The 12,816-nt window shown below is 44.3% G+C and overlaps 1 protein-coding gene across 4 annotated transcripts in view; it reads right to left on the bottom strand.

The window, feature by feature from the left end:
* Positions 1-233: 233 nt before the first annotated feature.
* Positions 234-12,816, bottom strand: part of XKRX (XK related X-linked) — a 30,041-nt gene continuing 17,458 nt past the window's right edge. For all 4 annotated transcript variants that reach the window (XM_056809755.1, XM_056809754.1, XM_056809756.1 and 1 more), the window contains exons 3-4: positions 10,631-10,899; positions 234-2,855 (exon numbers count right to left, since the gene is read on the bottom strand). In XM_056809755.1, coding sequence (XP_056665733.1) covers positions 2,110-2,855; positions 10,631-10,899 — 1,015 coding nt within the window. In that variant the 3' untranslated portion in view covers positions 234-2,109. The remainder of the gene's footprint in view (positions 2,856-10,630; positions 10,900-12,816) is intronic.

Below are 12,816 nucleotides of genomic sequence, written 5' to 3'. Positions count from 1 at the left end.
CAGTCAGACAAATATCAGAGTGGCAGCCATGAGGCTTAGGCTTAAATCCTAGCTCTGCCATCTGGACCAGTCATTTAGCCTCTCTGGACCTCAGCTTCCTCTCCTGTAAAATGGAGATAATGATAATTATTTCACAGGGCTGTGGTGAGCCTCAGATTGAGATAATGTCCAGAAATCCCTTTGCTAACATTAAATAAATAAATGTCAAATACTATTCCAAAGTCAGTGCAATGTAAAGCAATTCAATAGATATTTATTAGGCTCCTACTGTATACAATGCACCATACTAGGTATAGCAGAGAGAAAAAGATAGGCCTTGCTTTTAAGAGACTTAAAGATACAGCTAATACTACATTAAAAAAAAACAGAAAAGAAAAGAAATACCTGCATCCATCCATGTGGGGACAAGAAGGTTGGTGAATACAAACTACTCACTTAAAGTGAACAAAGATGGAGGAGGTATAGTTAGAGAAGAGCTCATCTGAAAAAAAGCCCTGAGGGCCTTGGGGATTGCCTGTTTAAGGCCGCAACACCATGATAGAGCAGCTAAGAGAGTGAATGGGAGCTTGAGCTACCTGGGAAAAGTGAGTTGCAGGCAATCCCATTGGACTCTGCCCTGATCAGACAAGTCAAGGAGGGTCACTGGCAAGCTGGAAACGTTGGGAAGAGGGCGACTGGGATGTTGAAAGACCCCAAGTCTATGCCAGAAGAGGATCAATTGAAGGAACTGTACATGCTTAGCCTGGAAAAGAGAAATCTTGGGAGAAATGGGGGTGGGAAGAACAAGGCAGTTATCTCCAAGTGCTACAAAAGTCATTCTAGGGAGGAAGGATTGGACTTGTTCTGTTTGGCCCCACCTAAAGGGCTAAAGAGCAGAACCAGAAGCAATGGGAATGAGAGTGTAGGGAAGGCGCATTACAGAGAGGCAAATTTAGGCCTGTCAAGAAAACTTGCTAACACTTGGAGCCTCCCACATTGAAAGGGGCTGCCTTAAGAAGTGATGAGATCCCCCTTGTTAGAGGTCTTTAAGCAGAGACTGGATGGACACTTGTCCAGCATGTTGTAGTCCTAGCTTCTTTGTGGGGATGGGTTGGACTTGATGGCCTGAGGCCCATCAAATTCTCTAATTCTGGACTTCTGGGATGAGGAGGACCACCTCTTTTTCTGTAATCTCAAATGTGATTTGGTAAATGAGATTGACTTGGTTTATATCTTGCCCCTTTAGAGTGGCAACTCTTTCTCTTCCCCAACCACCAGGAAAGGAATGTTCCAAATATACTTCCCTCCATTCCTGAAATAAAATAGTTAAGTGATAGTATCTAGAAAGAAGGTAAACATAGGGGACAAAGTAAAAACATCTTCAGTCATAGTTCAGTATTGTTGAAATAATTTATAATCAAATGCTAAGAGAACATCTGGGTTGTGAGAGAAGGTGCTGACTTGCAGGAATTCCTGATAATGAGGTGCCCAAATATGGAGTGGTCGGGATGTGGATCTGAGAAAACCATTCTCTTCTCCCCCACGCACCTGACAGTCCATGCAGGAAAGCCCTGAAAAGAGCATGCTGAAAGGATAACTTAGGCCTGAAGGGCCACAGGTCAAACTGGGAGGGGGTGGGAGGGAGGACCACTCTCCTGAAAAAATCTGAGGGTCCTGGACCCCTTCTCCTGGAGCGTGTGAGCTCCAGATGGGCCATCACTGGTCCCAAAATACAGTTAAGCAGCTCAGCCCTGGAAGTGTAGTCATCCCATCTGTGGTGAGTTTCCAGATGGTTCCCAGTGCTGTGTGTGTGTGTGTGTGTGTGTGTGTCTGTCTGTCTGTCTATGTACACTCTCAAAGGGGCATATGTATGGATATATGGGTGGGAAACAAGAGCTGGGTTTGGCCTTTCTTCTGTGGTCAACCCTGTGAATTGTAAGTTCCACACAGCTTGAGGACCCAGACTCCTACCTGAATGGGCTCATTCTGGCCAGCCATCTCAAAGTCAGGTGACCACTCTTCTAAGTGCTTGGTCATCATCCTCATACTTTGAGTTGTAGGTCTCCTCTCAGCAACCCTCCCCACTCTCCCTCAGTACCCCCCAAAAGATCCAGCAGGGGAAGAGAAGCATCAGACGATGCTCTGCCTCAACTGCGTCTCAAATGTTGATTCCAGATTCTCTGATCTAACCCGAGAGGCCCAGGGGCAGCACACACAGTGCAGGTAGTCAATTACATTTCGGGGGAAGAGTGAGCGAAGGGGGTGCAGGTACTGATAGAATAGCAGCATGAAGACAATGGAGATCACATAGGCCAAGATAAGCTGTAGTGCGATGAAGGTGTGGCAGTAATCGAGCAGGATCTTTGTCCCCAAGGAGCGGAACACCAGCACCATGATGATATTCTCCACCAGCCTCACAAAGTAATGTACAGCCATATGGTTCCAGTTCTGACTCTTCTCCACTAGCTCCCGATCATCCAATCGCAACTGCATTGCTGGCCAGCAGGAGAAGCTGATGGCTGAGTAGAGGATAGTGATGGAGGCCAGCACTACGAGGGTGCCCACATAGCTGAAGTTCTTCTCAATATTGTTGGGCATCTGAGCACCACTCCTCCAGAACCTGACCCAGGGCTCAAAGAGAATGATCACGTAATTAATGATTAAGAAGGGCAATGCTCTTGATTTCAAGGTGGCCACAAAAAGCACCAGAATCAACAATCGGGATGTGATCTCTAGACTCCGCCAGATGGTGACACAGATGATGTCGCAGATGTGCAAATGGAACTTGTAGTCATCATATTTGATCTGGATGGCCAGCATGTTGCAGAGAGTAGCCCCATAGGTGACAGAGATCAGGGCAAAGGCCATCAGTACTACTGCAGGATGAAATATAGAACAGAGGGTCAGACCACATCAGGGTTTAGACATGAGTCTTACACAAGCAATATCATGGTACAGTGCAAATGATTCTAGATTTAGAATCAGAGAATTAGAGAAAAGGGTAGGTTCAAACATCAGGTGAGCTATTTCCTAAATGGTATGACTTTAGGCAAATCATTTACTATCTCTGAGCCTCAGTTTTCTCCTTGAAAATGAAAGGATGAGATTAGATAAAGTCGTAAGTTATTTGAAGCTACCTGACTTGGGTTCCTTAATTGTCTCTCATCTAAACTGACTTCCTGGTGTTACCTAGGCCTCCTTTTTGGTGGATTCAACTTGGAGCTCCCTTAGCTCTATCACTTAGGCCCAGGGACTGGGTAGGAAGAGCTATAAATCTTCTTCCTTCCCATCTGAATTCTTCTCTCCCAGTCTTGGAATGGTAATAACATGAGCCTGGTTAGGTCCAGACAGGGATGCAATGAGACTAGCTCTTATAGAACTCAAATTCGATTCTAAGCAATAATCATCCAAACCATCTGATCACAGAGAAAAAGAGAAAAGAGGATGAGTAGAAAAAACTAGATTATTGCCTTTTCTGGATGGTCACTATTCAAACACCAAAACTCCACGTTTGATTAACTATTTGACAAAAACTGCTGGGAAACCCTGAAAGCACTGTAGCAGAAAGCAGATGGTTTTGAACAACATCCTACAGTGTGTGCCACAGAAAGCTCAAAATAGAGAGGCACTTTGAATGGAAAAGGGCATATAATAAAAAAAAAGTCAATTATTGGAAACAAATAAGTTCAGGGGCCTTTCATAACTATGGCTAGAAAGAATTCTCAACCAAACAAGGGACAGAGAGGATCACAAGGAAGAAAAGAAACCATTTTGATTAAATTAAGTTGAAACCTTTTGTCCCTAGCAAAATCAAAGCAGTTCGGATATATAAAAAGGCTATGGCCAGGGTTTTCCCATCAACTGGGGGAAAACCATCAGACTACCAAGGATATCTCTGATATGAAAGATATAAAGAGTTTTAACACAAAGCCCTAAGACCAAGAGCCAGTCCCCACTGGCTAAGTGTTCAAATGATCTAACCAAATAGTCCTCCAAAGAACTATAAACCGTTCCACTGACAAACTTATAAAAGAAAGTGTCCTCCAAGTTCTTAAGAAAAAGAGAAATTGTAAGTTGAAACAACTCCGAGGCTTCATCTCACTCCCAACCAGGTCATAAAGATGATAAAGAACAGAAATAATCAATGCTGGAGGGGCTGGAAAAAGACAGACATTCTGATACACTCTACATCGAGTGGTGACTGCTTCAACTATGCTGGAAAGCAAGGTGGAATTCTGCTAAAAGGATGTGTAAAAAGGCATCTGGACTCAGATGTCCATACGCGTTGAGCAAGAGATCATACTGCTAGGTGTATTAGGGTGGTCTAGTGGTGCAGTGGATAGAGCGTAGGATTTGGAGTCAGAAGCCTCAGGTTCTAATCCTGCCTCACATACTTACTGGATGAATGAATCTGTTCTTTCTAAGCCTCAGTTTCCTCATTCGTACTATATCTTACATTACAGGACTGTTGTGAGGATCAAATAAGAACAGATTCAAAGTGTTTCATAAACCTTAGAGCACCACATAATGTTAGCTAATATTAGAAACCTCAAAGTGTGGTCCACAAATGTAATCGGATATTATTGAATCATATCAAATGATGGATATGAAGAATTCAAAGAAGCATGGCAAGACTTATGTGAACTTATACAAAGAGGGTAGAGCCAAGAAAACAATATGCATGCTGCTGATGACAATGTAAATGGAAAGAACGAGAAACTGGATGCTATTTAATTAGGTTGACCGAGTTTGAAGAAGAGTTGAGAAAAGGCACTTCCATCCCTTTTTGCAAAGGTAGCAAATTATCCATGAGAGTGGGCTCTTGCACATAGCATCAGCCACATGTAGTGTATACCAAGGTAGTTCTCTTGAGCTGCTGCTTTTCTCTTTCTTATTTCTCCTTTGTCACAAGGGCTGGCTGAGTGGGTAAGAAATAGTGGGGTGATATTTGGAAATAAAGGTGACATAAAAACAAAAGATACCAATATGAATAGTCTTAAATGATAAAAAAAAAGGTCATGTCCTGAAACTAACCCGAAGAAAGCAATAAATGTAAGACAAGGGCAAATAAGGGGGCAGGAGGAAGGCAGCTATGGCCCTGTGAAATGGGACTCCCAGCAGACATGGAAAAGATATTTACAGCTCAATTGAGGAAAAGAATAAAAACTCAACCTATATTGAGAGAGGTAGCTCAGATAAAAACTTTGTTAAAAAAAAACCAGTTCTACCATTTGTACACAATAGCCAAGAAAAAGTACTGGGCTTCTAGTCAGACGGTCTCTGTTCAAATCGAGGCTCTATAACGTAGTATTTGTATGACCTTGGACAAGTCACTTACCCTCGGAGCCTTCATTTTTCTCATCTGAAAAATGAAGGGATTAGTCTAAATCGGAAGTGTCAAATACAAGACCTGTAGGCCACATATGACACACAACACTCCCAAGTATGGCCCCAACCCCAGTTAAAATGGAGTTCCTATCTGATTTTAATGTGTTGATGTATTTTAAAAAAGGAAATATATAAAGACAAACAGTTTTCTAAGTTAATATACAGCCCACCAGGATCTTTACGAATGGGTTAGTGCCCTCTGTTTCTCTTTGAGTTTGATGCCATTGGTCTAAAGGACCTCAAAGCTAGTCCTTTGCAGCTTAAAATCTATGATTCTATCACACTTGACTATACTTACATAGGAGTCTTAATTAACCCTAGAGAAATATACTACAAAGGGGTACAGAGTGGTGCCAAGTATAGAAAGGGAACTTGAATTCAAAGCCTGATTTTACTGCTTGCTACTGGGGTAACCTGAGGCAAGTCATTTTTTCATTCTGGGGACTGAGTAGCTGATCTGAGAGGTCTCTTCCAGATCTAATCCTGCTCTCCTTAAAATGTGAAGAGTTCAGGGTTTTGAGAGAAATAGTAGAAGCCATGTGGGGCTTGCAATCGGGGTGCCTGGGCTCAGATCTGCCCATTTGGGCAAGGCACTTATCTCTGCTCAAATGGGAGAACTGCCCAACAATAACTACCCAAAGTGGAATGGGCTGCACTGGGAAGTAGTGAAGATGCCTACTGACCCCCTGGGACTCACGTGGGGCCTGGATGACTGTTTCTCAGGGACTTCTGCTTGAGTTATGGGTTGGACTAGCTGATGGAACTCTGGGCTCCCTTCCTACTCCGAGACTCTGTTGTTGTTGCTGCTGCTGCTGCTGTTGTTGTTGCTGCTGTTGCTGCTGCTGCTGCTGCTGTTGTTGTTGAGCTCAAGGATGGAATTCTAAAGACACAAAGGGAAACAATTCCAATGTGCCAGAAAAATGGGATCTATCTGAAGAGACTGATGTGGATGCACAGGGAACTCACCAGCCAATACATCAAAGCACAGAAAATGGATGAATGCAAGGCCAAGTAACAGAGGATGATGAATATAAGAGTTTGGAATAATCTTGTAAAAATGATGTCAGGAAAGCTAAAGCCCAGGATGAACTGTGGCAGGTGAGAGTAATCTAAAAACATCCCCAAAGGATTGGGGTATTTTTGGTTATAATAATAACAAAATAATAGCTAGCACTTACAGAGCACTTCCAAGTTTTACAAAGTGCTTTCTTGTTTGATCCTCACAACAACCCTAGGAAGTAGATGCTGTTATTGTTCCCATTTTACAGATGGAGAAATGAGGCAGACAGAGGTGAAGTAACTTTCCCAGGGTCACCCAGCTAGGAAGTGTTTGGGGGAGATTCAAACTTAGATCTTCATGAATCCAAGTCTAGCACTCCCTCCACTATGCCACCTAGCCACTTATACTGGATGAAAAAGGAAGCTCAAAGATGGTATAGGATAGAACCTTTGCTTCGGGTACGTGAGAAGATGGGTAACTGACAACAGAGAAAAGTCAGAGATGGTGGCTCATCTCTTGCTGTGTTTCTGTTTTCTTGGCAAAAGAGAATGGTTCTCACACTGGAAAGGACAGAACAAAAATGACCCACAGAAAGTTGGTGCCCAAGGAAAGGAAGGAGAACAGTAAGAGAATATCTAGGGGCTCTTGATAATTTAAGTCACTTGGCCCAGATGAACTAAACTCTTGAATCCTGAAAGAACTGGCCAGTGTGAGAGTTGAACAATCTCAGTGATGTTTGAAAGATCATGGAAAACGGCAGAGGTACCACAAGATGGAGAATGGGCAAGTGTTTTTCCAATCTCCAAAAAAAGGGAAGCAATAGCTTACAAACTGTCAGCCAATGAGCTTGACTCCAATTCCAGGGAAAACCCTAAAAGAGATCATGAAAGAGATGATTAGCGAGTATAGAGAAAGAGAAGCAAATGATTCCAAGGAGCCAGCATGGTTTTGTCCAGAACAGGTCATAGCAGACGAATAGCATTTCCTTTTTGGACAGGGTTACTAAACAAGTTGGGAAGGGGGATAGCAGCAACATAGTCTACCTACATTTCAGCAAGGTTTCTGATAAATGTCTTTTATATTGTTCTTGAAGAGAGGATGGAGGGAGAAGGACTGGGTGACAATCTGCTTAGATTTGACATGGGTTGGATGACTAGACTTGGAAAATAACTGTCAATGGATCAGTGAAGACATGGTTACTTGTGGAGTAGCCTAGGCATCTTTACTGGACTCAACTCTTTCACACTTTTACCACTATCTTAGATAAAGATATAGATGACTGGCTCATCAAATTTTCAGGTGGCCCCAAGCTGGGAGCACTACGACACTTGATGGCAAGAGTCAGTATCCAAGAGGTTCCTATCAAGCTAGAGCAACAGGCTCTAATGGTCTAATGGAAGTCTTGCTCTTGGGTACCAAAATCAATTCCATACCTAGGGAATGCGTGGCTGGATGGTACTGGTTCTGAAAAAGATCTGGGAGTATTAGTGGACTGCAAGCTCAACAGGAGTAGGCAGTGCTTAGCACAGTCCTTGGCACATAGTAGGTACTTAATAAATGTTTATTTATTAATTGATGTGGTCTCCAAAACAAGCCAATGCCACCTTGTACTACATTAAGAGAGGAAAGTCTTTCAGGAATAGGGAGGTGAGAGTCTCACTGATCTCTGCCCTAATCAGACCCCAGCTAGGAGGGTTGTATTCAGTTGTGAGTACTATGGTTTAAGAAGGACAATGAAAAGCCAGAGTGTCCAGAGGAAAGCAACCAGGAAGGGGGAGGGCCTGGAGTTCATGACATGAGGATCAATAAAAAAATGGGAGAAGAGAAGACTGGGGTAGGAGTGAGGGTGGAACATGAGAGTAGTGTTCAAGTATCTGAAGGACTGCCCCGTGGAGAAGTGAGTAGACTTGCCCTGTTTGGTCCCAGGAGCAGTTCGAACAGTTTGTAGAGACCACTATAGGTGTTAGGAACAGTTTCCTAACAATCCCAGTCTTGTCCCAAAGTGGACTGGACTGGACTGTCTCAAGAGATCTTTAAGCAGAAGCTAGACAACTATTTGTTGGCTATATTATTGGGGTGATTCCTTTTTCTGTACAGGCTGGACTGGACAGCTGCTGAGATCTCTTTTGACTCTCTAATTCAAGTATTCTCTGAGCATCCTCTCAGCATCCTTTTGGTGTCAATGTGTTCTAATGTAATGGATGTTCCTGTTTCAGTTCTGCCACTAATGTGATGTGTGACTCAGAGCAAGCCATATTTCTCTACTCTGGGCTCAATTTTCCCATATGTAAAATGAGGCAGGGGGTGGGGAGTAGGAGGGGGTGGAGTGTGGACTATCAGAGCTCTGAGAGTCCTTGCATTTCTAATGTTTTTAAGCTGACATAGAGAGAAGGAGCTAAGGGGCAGTGAGTATCCAAGAGAAAAGGGGGTGGGGTGGCACAGAGATCAGCTCTAGAAGTAGTCCCAAGTCCCAGGGGTGAGAGGGAAAAGCCAGCTGCCCCCGCCCACCCCCAACAGTGCCTTTGATTGGCAGTGTAAGAAAGGAGACACAAGATTATACCTGAGGCCACCTGTGGATGGCTCCCCTGCAGGCATCCAGGGGATGAAGCTACCTTTTTCCTGCATGGTAAGTGCCAGGCTTACTTGGGTAGACTTGGTGGTTGGGAAGAAATGAAAACAGCATAGAATAAGTTATTTGAAGAAGGCTTCCACCTGCTCTGTCATTCCAGGACAGGGAGAAACTCATCACCATGGCAGGGCCTCATTGTGATGAATTTTCCAAATGTTGTAACTCTCAAAGATTACCCTGAGGTGTAGACAGGCTCTTGATTCCTATCAATGGCAGCAGCACCCACACTGATGAGAAGGTTCTGAATTTGGCATCAAAAACTCTAGGTTTAAGTCTCTAAAAACTTACTAGAAGGGTGACCCTGGGCAAGTCCCTTTGCCTCTCTGAGCCTGGGTTTCCTTATCTATGAAAAGACAGTGATCCTAAATGCAGCTACATCACAGAGCTGGATGTCTCTCTAACAATACCAGTGGCTGCCATTGGGAGTGGCGACTGATACATGACTTTTCTTCCTACTTTTAAGCAGCTTTAAAGAGCTTGAGGCAAGAGGGAAATGTACCTTTCTTTGAGGTTCTAGTTTAATCCAGTGCCTTGGGGAAGCACTCTCTCTAGGCCTTGGGAATTCGCCTCTTGGCATTCTTTAGAACCAAAGCCCATTTTGCAGGTGGATTTTGGTTTTGTCTCCCAATCTTTTTCAGATATTTCAGTTCCCTGAAGAACCAAGGCCTAACAAGGAAATACAAACTCACTGCCCTGCTCATGGAGAGAATCCCCAATAGAGTTAAGCCATTGGGGGGGGGAGTTTGTATTATGTCTTCCCTTTAGTCCTCCACCTCAGAAGGTGTGGGTGCTCTTTCTTGATTGACTGCAAGATGGCCACTCACCAGAACTGTGCAAACTCAAACGGTCAGATTTTCTTTCTGAGAGTCCCAAAGAGGACAAATTGGATGAGGTGACCACAGTGGGCAAACGGCTCCACCTCACCAGGACTGCCTAGGTTATCTAGCCCAACTCCTTCATTTTACAGATAGGAACGTAAGGCCCCTAGTGGTGAAGGGTTCTGAGCAAGACCAAGAACGAAGAAAAATAGCTGAGTTTGGATTCAAAGCTCAAGTTCTTTGATTTCAGATTATTGCTTTTTCTATTATCCCCAAATTGCTGCCTATAGTTGTACTGAGGACTAGCTCAACCTTGTGCTAAATGGAACTGTATTTGGCAAACAGGTATTCATACTCTCACAGCCTTTGTTAGGGGTTATTAATCATCTTATGTGCCCCATTTTCTAGATGGGAAAATGAGCCAGTGACTGGTTAGGGCACATTCCCAGATCACAGAGTCAGAAATGGGATAGAAGCCTTTGGTTTTCTTGGCTTCTTTCCCTGTGCTCACAGTAACTTCCCCTCACTCCCGCCCTCACCTTTGCTTTTCATCTTCTAGAGGATGGGAGAACTGGTTTTCAAATAGCCAAGAGCCAGAATAGGGGGAAGCATCCCAAACCAGTGCTCCTAATTGCTGACTAGCTGCTTCTTGGACCAGAGAGGGCTAGATACTGAAGCAAACAGGACCCAGAGTGAGCAGAGAAGAAGCTTTGCTCCCAGTGGTTGAAGAAGATGGCAGACCCACATGGGACATCCCCAGACTTTTGGCGATCCAGCTTGCCAAGCCCATCAAGGACCTCCCCTGTTCCCACTCACCTCTCTCTATGGGCATCTCAGTGGAGATCGAAGTAACATAGAGCTGGTAGGTTAGCTGGGGCACAGAGCCCAAGAAGGCCTGGATCTGGGACATGCGTTTGTAGGCATTGCGGTGCATTGACAGGACTCGTTGGGAGTGGCTCATTTCCCATTCCAGCAGTACTTCCTGGTCATTTATAAACATCCTTTTTCGAATAAGACTGACATAGGGCTCGTCCTCCTCAGAGTTCTGTCTCATTTCATAATATTTAAACATAGCCTCTAGACATCTGCAGGAACAAAGCATGATGGGAAGAGAACCAAAGCTGTCTTTGGGGGTGGAGACTGACAAAAGATAAAGTGGAGGAGGCACACATACTATAAATGCCTCATTGGAGCTTGCCCCTTCCTCTCTCTATTCTGCTCATTTTGCATTAAAGGGCTGGTACATCTTTTGCTCAAGTTGGAAAGGGCCCCAGAAGGCAGCTAATCCAGTACTCCCCTTAACACCATCCCTGAGTCTTGCTTGGAGCCCTCCAGTGACCTCTTCTGCTTTAGGGATAGCTCTCATTGTTGCCAGGAAGTTTGCCCTGCTGTCAAGGAAAATCCTCCTTGCCAATGTTCTGATTATGTAAAAGCCCTCCCTCTCCTTCAATGGCTCTTCATTTCCTATCAAATAAAATTCATCCCCCTTAGTTTGGCATTCAAGGTTCTCCCCAACCAATGTTTTAGGCCATTGTTTCCTGTGAGCACTCTGTATTATAGTCCAAATACTCTCCCATCTCTGTGCCTCTACTCACTCATCTTTTCCCCTCAGCTCCTCCCCATCCTCAGCTCCATTCTTACATCTGTGGTCCATGGACCTCAGGGTTCCCTGGAGAGATGCCAGACAGTCCATGAATCTGGACAGGAAAAATGGCATCTTTATTTTCAATATTTTCACTAATTTCTAACTGAAATTTCACATTTCCTTCAATTATTGAAAAACTTTATTCTGAAAAGGAATCTGTAAGCTTCACAAGACAGACTACCTGCCCAAGGAGTCTAAGACACAATAAAACTGATAGGAATCTCAGTTAGTCTTATATTATAACTGTTTGCTTAAGTCTAGTCTTTCTGAGCAGAGGAAAGATAAGCTCTAGGAGGGCAGGGGCCCTGGCTTATTCTCTTCTGGGACCTGCCTAACCCAAGGTTTTACCTCTGGTAGGAGTGGCTTTAAAAACAGTGAAGCCTTTCCTTACAAAAGTTTTTGGGACTGAAGGGATATTCCAGCTCTCAACGAGTTGGTCTTCCAAGGATGAGCCAACCTCCCTGAATGACTGTACCACACCTCCTTCTGAACCATATTCCTAATCTGTCTCCAGCTTTCCATCTAGCATTCCGACCATAGCTTTTGGCAGGAGGGGTCCCGACTTTATTCATTCCACCCTCCTGATCTCAGGTGCCTTGGACCAATCATGCTCTTACTTTGTCTTCCTACTCTGATGGCTACCCAGGCTTCCACAATGAGACTGGTGGTCCTCTGGTTTCTTCTAAATCTGCCTGTCTACCTGTCTAGAAAAAAGTCTCCCTAGCAAGGGAGAGGATCCTGAATTCAAATCAAATCCTGACTGCTTCCTACTGTTTGTGTGATCTGGGGAAAGTGAACCCCTAACCCCCTCCTCCACTTCAGTAGGAGGCTGAATGAGGGCTTCAGCCTTAAATCTTGGATGTTATGATTAATGCCCATCTGAATAAGGGCTTTCTTTATATTGCAAAACCATCCTGCTATAACATGCATTGGGAGCGATAAAGAAGGAGAAATGAGACAAGTTCTGCTCACTGCTCCTGCTCCTTTCTAACAGGTGGGATTTCATTGCAGGAAGGCTCCCCAGGGGGCCCCAGGGGACTGTTGAGCCAACATCTGGGGGTTAGAAGGGAACCTAACACAAAGGTGCAAACTAGATCTCATGGGTTGTGGCTGTCTGGCTTCAGATAAGTGGCTCATCTCAGAGATGTGAGTGGCAATTAGAGCAGCCCAGGGAGAAGCAGGTTGGGAAGAAAGATGGTGGAATAATAATCAAGTGGATGGGAATTCTAGTGGCTGAGCAGAAAAGGCAAAGGGCTCTTTTAGCCCTGGACCAAAATGTGTGTATGTGTGTGTGTGAGAGAGAGAGACAGACAGACAGACAGACAGACAGACAGAGACAAAGACACAGAGAAAGAGA

Source organism: Monodelphis domestica, chromosome X (assembly GCF_027887165.1).
Source record: "Monodelphis domestica isolate mMonDom1 chromosome X, mMonDom1.pri, whole genome shotgun sequence".
Classification (NCBI taxonomy): domain Eukaryota; kingdom Metazoa; phylum Chordata; class Mammalia; order Didelphimorphia; family Didelphidae; genus Monodelphis; species Monodelphis domestica.
Note: the sequence above shows the minus strand (reverse complement) of the source record. Positions and strands in the feature narration are given on the sequence as shown.